Source organism: Tauraco erythrolophus, chromosome 5, assembly GCF_009769465.1.
Source record: "Tauraco erythrolophus isolate bTauEry1 chromosome 5, bTauEry1.pri, whole genome shotgun sequence".
Classification (NCBI taxonomy): domain Eukaryota; kingdom Metazoa; phylum Chordata; class Aves; order Musophagiformes; family Musophagidae; genus Tauraco; species Tauraco erythrolophus.
In genome coordinates, this window is record NC_141469.1 from 38,201,093 (window position 1) to 38,210,241 (window position 9,149).

Consider the following 9,149-nt stretch of genomic DNA (forward strand, 5'->3'; position numbering starts at 1 on the left):
TTTTCATGTCCCATTATTCACGCCAACACATTCATTAGAATGGGCCTATGCTTTTTAACATAATCAGCAATGTGCATAGGTGTGGCCTTCAAAGAGTTATTACCGTAGTTTACAGCCATGCTGTTCGTAAATACAGGCAGAACTCCAGTCAGCGCAAAATGCCAAGCTTCCCACAAAACATATGGTAATTTTTGCTCTGTAAAATGGATAGATGCGCTATATAATGCATAATTGCAGCACATTATATCTGAACTTCTAATTGCTTAAAATGATACTTCAAATCGCATCAACAACATTATTACCTAATTACCCTAAGGGTTAACTGATACTCCAGTGATTAAGTCTAGGTAGAAGGGATAGAGCCATTGTGTTGCCTTCATCCACTACGGCAAGCGGTACAGTTGCAAACGCACATACAGAATTTATATCCTGTCGATGTCTTTAACATAGTATGGCAAAGAAGAAAGGTAGAGAAACGCCAGCCAGGTACCAAATGGAAGGAGGGTCCCTCCTGCAAGATGCTGAACAACTTCAACACGACAAATTTTAAGGAATTCTTAAAGGAATTCTTTTACAGCAGTTCTTCTCCTTTCTAGTCACAATAACATTACTGTGATGCGAAATGGAGTAACGTGGAAACAGTTTTGGTGCTTAAAGTGGACAGAGGAATTACGGAAGGCCACCACACTGATCTGAAAAGGCAAGTTACAATCAGAATATGGGGGACGAAGTAAAACAGAGAGTTGTAGGCCTTCTTCCACTGCCGCATAACCCATGCATGAGACTTTTGTAAACTGCGCGATGAAAACATAGCATTCTAGGTGTGAGGCATTTCTTATGCCCTTTTTCCAACTGTAAAATACAATCCTGGTTGCAAACCTAGTGGCAAATCGGGTTTCATGCCTGCCTTGCCAACTGCACTCTGGAAGATCTCTAGCCCATAGAAGAGGAGATGGTTAGGAATGCTGGTGCTGCTGACTGCCTTCTGAGGGATGGAGCATGGTGACGATGCTTCAACTTAAACATTAATAAAACTATTATTTCTTGTTTTCTGAGCATTTTCCTCTCTCCATTTGACTACTGTATTTAAAGATTTAGAATATTTCTTTTTGTATAATGTGATCATTAATATTTCAGAAGTCTCTCTGTAACCTGCTCTAGGACAGATGGCAACTCTTTCTCTGATACAATCTTCTACCAACGGCTGAGGCAAAACTACACAGCTGGAACAAGAATCAAAATAAGGTACAGGAAATACTTTAAACGTGCAATGTACTGGAAGTCATAATTGTCTCAATTTACAGCTTTACAAAATAACCTAATAAAAAATGCAGTTAGAAAAAAACAAATGTTTGAAAGTCCAAAAGAAACGTAAAAATTGCCCACTGCACAGACAATGTAACACTGCGTATAATAATACTCAGAGACAGTTGTTTTTTCCAGGTATTTAGTTCTTGAAGAATAAGCTCAGTGGATCTATCATTAGGTCTATTCTTGGGTCTGCCTTAACCAGAGGTTTCCAAAAGTGATCACTTTTATCCATACATAATGTTTCATTTGCCTTCTGAATGCAACAGATAAGGTCATCCAACCAGTCCATGCAATACTTCTGGATCATGAAGGATGCTCTAGTCTGCAGGTAGCAGTCATGTAAAATGGATGGGATATGGACAGATATTGAATCTGCTGCACATGAGTAATCTGATGGCAAAACTATACCCAGAGATCAGATTTCCCCCTTACCTTTTAAACACAAATACAAATAGTACAGACAGATTTGAATGTTTCTGCTCAGCTAACTAGGCTTGACAAGCTGACTCTGTAGCTTAGAATCAGGAAAGATGGGTATCAGCAGGTGTAGCAGATCACATGTGATAGATAGCACAGTTCTGATTTATTAGTTGCTTGGAAAGATGCAAAGATCTATTTAGTTTGCAGGTAACCAGGCAGTAGATTTTAAGTACATTTAGAAACCTACATAAAGTTATGACTTTACACTGTCAGTTGTGAGTTTGTGACTCTGCCCTGGCCAAGTACCTGGATGTGAATACTGACAACAGAAAGACCTTAGGGAGAAGTTCTAGTTCAATGCTTATATTTTGACTGTAGTCATCATTGTCGCTCATAAAGAAGTCTGCTTCACCCAAGTCTCATGCTTCAAGTCTATATGATGAAGACAGGAACACCACCCTGGCCAAGATCTTCATCATGATTGCTGTTTATACACCATTGTCAAGAAGACATAAAGTGGTGCCAAGGCAACACAAGTCTCATGGAGAGGACAGCCTGCTCCCGTAAAATTTATGGCCTTTGCAAAGACTTTACACTACCAACACTCATGAGTCCTGAAGAGGTGATAGACTTAGAAAGCCACCAAGTCCTAGTTCACGTTTACTTCTATAAAGGTCTCATTCTTCCAGGTTGGTGATTTTTCACTAGTCCCATAAGGAACGAAAGTGCCAGAGTTGTCTCCAGAAGCATCAACTGTTCCCGTACTGAGGTTTACAGTCCACGGGTGGTTCTAGTTGATCCCCAGTTACCTCAGGAGCACCAATTCGGCTTAGATCAGCAACTTACAGGCTTTAGTTTAGAAAGGCACAGTTGTGTCCACCACAATGTAAGAGAAATGGAAACAGTATTCTGAACATAAAGTACTTTCTCTTTGAAATTTTAACAGTAACCAAACACAGAAAGAATGTACTGGGGAAAAGAAAGACAAGTCTAGGGAGAAGATTTCAGCCAGGGGTTCAGGGAGGTTTCTTTCACTGCTATTTTTGCCTAATAAATAAGACCATTGAGATTGGCCAACAGGCCCTGCCCTACCACAGTCTATTTTGGAGACTAATCATCAACCACTTTGGGGCAACCTTGTCCCTGCCAGGATTACCTCTCTGAGGTTTCAAGTAGTCCAGAAATAACTTTTGAAAAAGAGCACCCAGCAAAACTGAGGATATATGCTGGCCTGTTTACACAGCACAGTGCAAGAAAAAAAGCTCTTCTTGGGGAGGAAGTAACCGAACAAAGTATCAGCATGGTTGGAATGCCTGTTTACAGCAGATATGCAACTTTTGGCAGAAAGATATAAAAAAATACCATTTGAAGTGAGAAGCCCAGCTAAAAATATTGCAATGAGTTCAGCAATCTACCCATACCCTTCTTCTGTAAACAAAGAAAGTGTATATACAAAAAAAAAAAAAAATTTTTATATCTGATCTTGCAATCCTACTGCAGGCAAAACTCCAGCTTAAATAAGAGCACAGGTCTGGGCCCTTGTTATGATCTCTATTTTGTTTCTTCTCACCATCCAGAGGCTTCTATTTTTGAGACTGGATCTGCATAGTAAATCTTGTTTACATCAGGGAAAGACTGAGTTTTAAGTTTTTTAAAATGGATTTGTGGTTTAAAGAGTAAATAACGAAAAAGAGAAAAGGAAGGGTTGAAAAGGGTTCTTTATAGAAAATGATCTACCAAGCATCAGAGTTGTTTGCAGAGGAGATTCATTTTTCACTTTCACACTGACTCTCTTTCCCACCTCACCAGCCCCTGCCCGAAAAGCTCCCTGTTCCTCACACGTGCAGTTTACATTCTATACTATAACTTTAGGGAAAAAAAAAAAAAAAAAAAGAAGTAGCAAGACATCCCTGATTGTAAGCTAAGGATCAGCATGGAAAGGAAGCAGAGTCTTTTTTTCCTCCCCCAGCCTCATAAGAACTGTTAGTTTGTAACAATTTTAATTGAAAACAGCTGCAACTGAAATTTTAAAAAGGATGAAAAAACTATATGAAATAAAAGACAATCAGTAAAAAAAGCCTTGAATCCATTCTGAAGTCAGTGTCTGCCTAAAGGAGTTCAAGGGTTTTCTTTTAAAACTGACCTTTTAGTTTCAGCAAACCATGGTTTATAAGTACTCTTTTAAAATACTTTACTCATGCTCCTAGAATTGCTAAGTGTCAGTATATTTGTGGGTGAAAGAACATTTCGTCAAAAATATTTGAGACAGAAGTTTATGTGTTTTCCCCTCAACAAAACAAACTCATTGGACAAACTCAGACTTATGTACACAATATGAGAGATCTGTTTGTGATACTAAGTTGCTATGTGAACAAATGTGATGTCACAACACAGATTTTTATGACTAATCTATTAAAAATGCATCAGGAAGAAGAAGAAAAGATTATTTCATCAGATAGCAATGTGAGGAAGTAAAAGAAGAGACCTCCATTAAAGTGCAGAAATTTTGTTTTGCATTGATTTGCTTTGCTTTAAGTATTTGGTTGAATATGAATGTCTTGTGTAAGCTTCCAGTTCATTTAGTGTTTTTAAATAATCATAACATCCTCCTTTATTTTCCTTTTAATTTTCTTAATATTTTCTTCCATCATGAAATCTCTACTTTTGTTAAATTCACTATACCGTTTAATAGGAGTTTAATATGATTTGATTAAGCTGATTATCTTTAAAACAAATAGGCTACTAATCAAGTTCTCTAGTCACCCTTAAACACTGCTGTCTTAGCCAGAAGGAAGGCTGTGTTTTGCATGTAATGGTAATGTGAAGCATGACCTCTTGTAGTGACAGGGAGAGAGAGATACAGGTGAATTTAACATATTGTGATACACAAAAGTTCTAACAGTATAGGGGATTAAATAAACAAATGAAAGGCTTGATACATTTCTTTGATTATGGGCAATAATGCAACACCTCAAACTTTAAACTGTCAGCAGCTTTAAGTGATCTATACACAGCACACTGTAATGTTACTGAAAAATAATTATATACAAGATGCAATCACCTTTTGTTTTAAGTGTGAGCAATTCCAAATTATTAAAAATTAGAACAGAAAAGGATTTACAACATCAAAGAGGAAAAGAGGCTTTTTTTTAAAACATCGAGTTTTATGCAAAACAGAAAAAATACTTATGCTAATTTACCTATGTTGTGTATTGCTACCTAGAACTTTAGAAACTGCTGATTATGCCACAACAGGATTGCTTTCTTGAAATGTTAAACTAACAGAGATATAAAAATACCAAGATAAACTGAGTTTGAGTGAATGGTAATGAAATCCTTAAAACCACACACAGAGCAAGGAAACAGCTGCATTTTGATAAACCAGAAAGTTAATCAACTATGATAGAAGTAAATAAGATTTATCTTTATATCTGCCAGAGATTAATAAACGTTTAAATATCCATTTTACTTCTTTAAATCAAGATTGTTGATGCATTATAAAATGGCAGTAGACCCTCACAATGTATTATTAAGAAAGCATGTATTAATTTCCATTTAGAAAAAAGTATTACCAGATTAGATTTCTTTGAACAACTTTTAAGGAAGGTAAGGTGTTCCTGTACACTAGTTAGGAACTCAGACTCCCTAATTTACTTTAGATCACATAAGAATTAGCTAGGTGGTGGACTCTTGCCAGTACTTACATCATAAAACCACCCCCTGCCTGGGTGTGATTGGAATTCTTCGCCTAAGACTGACCCTGAATTTAAAAAGGCTGTTGTAGGTTCTGCCTGAGGAGCCCATAAAGTTGTTAGAAGTTTGGAGAGCAAAAGTTTGCTCATCTAGCACAAGCTAGAGTTGCTAATTCTTCACTTTCATGAGTACCATTTCTCCCTAAAGAAAACAAGAACAACAAAGACAGCCATGCTGCATCTAAGTGACCTTTATTTACCACTCTCCACTTTGTCTGCTTAGTACACTGAGCACATCCTTCACACCGACTATTACTCCCTTCCACCCAACGCTGACACAAGCCAGAGTGGAAGCGGTGGATTTCTCAGAGAGGGTCCCCAAGCGCAGAGCCACTTTGAGGACACTTCTACCTCCCCCACTGTACCGCAGACCCTGCTGCTGGGCGAGCAGGAGTACAAACGGCATTTACTGGTGGATTCCCTAATGGTGTCTCTACCAGCCCATTGCTTTTTTTGAGTCATTGTCTCCTATCTGCAAGCGCTGGAGAGCAGCTACAGGAATTCACTGCAAATGTGGGACCTACAAATGGAGGGGAGAAAACAGATAGACATGACATACAGATACTCCTTCCATAAGCTCTCCTTCCACCCCCTCTACAAATTCATTAAATTATGGATGTTTTACTCTGCCTTGAAACGTCCACCACTGCAAGGGACAGCAGAGGATCTGACTCTAAAGGATTATTAAAAACATTTTTACTTTGTAGGAAAACAGGAAAATTCCGTAACACTATATTTGGGATAAGAGCTGTAGGTTCCCCTTTTTTCAAGCATCCTCGCTTGCCACTGGCTCTCTCCAGAAGTTGGGTCCAAGTGGAATCTGCCAGCTTGCTAACCCCAGTCTTTTGGAGAGTTTCTTTGTCATTCCCTTCCCCTTAAGCTGCTTTACTTGTGCTCACCTACCCCCTGGGGCTCAGAGTACAAGCAGCCTCCTTCAGAGACCAGTGCCTACATTATTCCAAAGACTGCCTGAAGAGAAACGTTCATGCAGTAAGCCTGTATCACCCACAGCACAGGCACGTTCCTTCCATGACATACAGGGCTCCATCGGTCTGGATTCAAAAAATTCAGAGCTAGTTATACATGCTCCAGCAGCCTTCAGCTACCAATCCCAAACATGCTTGGAAGTGCGTAAAATTAATTTGAAACTTCCACTCCCAACCTGCCCCAGAAGCCAGCATGATTCTTTACGGGCTGTCCACACCTAGTCCCTGTAAGTGTCCCAGGAAACTAATTTAATCTTTTTTTCTATTAAGGAAGGTGTTTTAATTAGAGGATGAATGAAACGAGCTGAAGCTAGCTAGAAAATGCATTTCAACAAACAACTATGCTTAAAGCACAGAGCTCAGAAATTAAAAAACAGAGAACCAGAATGTAAACACTGAACACAAGGCAAAGTATTTTTACTCTGAGCAAATAAAGAAACACTGGAGCATAAGGTCTTCATTAACTAAGCACTGCCTGTCAAAGTAAACTGTTTCTGAAACCTATGGCAGTACTAGCAAGGAAGAATAATTTATCGCTTCTTGCCCACAACAATCCATGTGAATGTGGACAGCAAAAACTGCAACTAAATGCGCTGCAGTCTAACTCAGCACACCTCAGTAACACAGGAGGGGGAAGTTGTTTCACAAGTCCCTCAAAAACTTTTCTGGTGTAACGTTTGTAAAGGAGCTGCAATCAGAAACTGACCAATTATTAAAAGCACCGCTAAAATAGTATGTAAAAAGGCTAGATTAGCACTGACAGCTTTTCAGAACAGCTTGTTTTAAGTAATCACTTAATGATACATATTTCTTCTTTTCACTTGAAAAAGTCTAGAAATTATCACACTAATGTGTACAGGAATGTAAGGAACAGATTTGCAAGACACTGACAAATAAACAGCAGCAAATAAACCCCCCAAACCTTTTCATTCTATCTAAAGGGCAGTGACCCTCTGCAATCAACAACTTGGGGCAAAACTGACAAACAGTTGCCATGATTTGGGGAGCAATGAGCTGGTTGGAGTTTTCAGCCAGCACAAAGTGTATTTACCCATTACTCCACAGCAATGTTTTAAGACCAGCAGTGATGATAGTGTTAGAAAAGCAGTTACCCCGTAGCGGTTACCCAATCAGAAAGCAGGTCACATCTCGTTAGCTGTATCATATACATTAAACGTCACAGATTCTCCACGGCTTAGCTGACGATTCAGGCATGTGTGTTTTATTTTATGATAACCTCATGTTCTCTTAAAGAATTACAATACAACAAACAGATCAATCTGACATCCTTTACCATGCTTCATGGCACGAATTTGGCAGGTACTTGCCTCTACATAAAGCCTTTCACTATAAAAGATTAATACTTTTAAAAAGTGTTTTCAAGGCAACACTAGTAAACTACTATGAAAAATTGCAGTACCAAGAATTTTTGCTGCACAAACACAGACACATGGGCAGAAATGCAACCTCATTCAGTCCACACAGTTTTCACTTCAACAGACTAAAAAGTGTGCTTTATTTAACCACGTAAATAACAAGATGCAGCCTCCACTCTTTTTTTTTTTTTTTTTTTTTTTTTTTGTCTTTAAGTGACAAAAGTATTTCCCCTTCCCATTCAGTATATTCTTTGTGGTGGCTGGTCTGGGCGTAGAAGCCAGGTCGTATAAACCACTCACAGATTATACAAAGCACAACCAACAGTGAATGTAGTTTACATTAATTGGGTACTTTTGACAGCTGTATGATAAAGTCATGAACCGATCATCTCTCTCGCTAAAAGCAACGGCATTCCAAATGTAAACATGAATTTCTCTCATCGGTCGTCCTGAACATGTGTTCTTTAAGTGCAGCCTAGGACTAAGTTTTTAAAACTCTGCTCCTGTTTTATGTTATCATTCATTTTCAATTTTAACGAGTTTACCAAACAAAAACAGAGAAAGGCTGACCTCTCCACCTAAACCTGCAACATTTCTGAATTAGTTTTGTGCAAAAGCTGAAGCGATGCCTTGCAATATTACAGCTGCAAATGCCAGCAGGACAGATCCTGAGCAAACAACACACTAAAGCAAAGAAATTTCCTGAGACCAGCGTTACAATCGATCCTGAAGTGCTGTACTGTAATTTCAAGATTTCAGCGTAAGCTGGTATCTCCTCAAAGAGTTGCTCTGCGTGGAAACATAATGAGGGATTACCCAATTAAACTACTAAATTAATTAGGGTTCGTGCCTGCATATACTGTATACTGTCTAGTGGGACGCTTCAGCTGGAATTCGGGCTGAAACCTACCACGGTCCATGCACAGGAAAACAAGGCTGAGGGACTTACCTCCGTCCGCGACTGCAGCCTCTTGTTCATTTCATATATTCGGTACTCTGGTTGCACCATGTATGGTGTGTGTCTCCTATAAAATGGGCCAAAAGGAGAAGAATAGAAAGGGTCATGTGGTGTGCTGGACATCTTGCCTGCTTGCAGAGATTCAAGCTACACAGAGTATCATCAACATCCATACAGAGCACATGGGCTGTGTGTTCTTCACAGTACAAAGTAGCAGCGCGCACACACACACACATCCAGGCTGCACGCGCTGCCTGGGAACTGCTGTGGGAGCCTCTAGAGCGGGAGACGGGGAGGGGGGGGGGGGGGTGGGGGGGGGGGTGGGGGAGCGGGAGCGCACAGGCTC

The 9,149-nt window shown here is 39.4% G+C and overlaps 1 protein-coding gene across 4 annotated transcripts in view; it reads right to left on the bottom strand.

The window, feature by feature from the left end:
• LDB2 (LIM domain binding 2) overlaps positions 1-8,926 on the bottom strand; it is a 222,640-nt gene extending 213,714 nt beyond the window's left edge. For all 4 annotated transcript variants that reach the window (XM_086611663.1, XM_009983662.2, XM_009983661.2 and 1 more), the window contains exon 1: positions 8,795-8,926. In XM_086611663.1, the coding sequence (XP_086467789.1) occupies positions 8,795-8,926 (132 nt within the window). The remainder of the gene's footprint in view (positions 1-8,794) is intronic.
• Between the last annotated feature and the right edge of the window lie 223 nt (positions 8,927-9,149).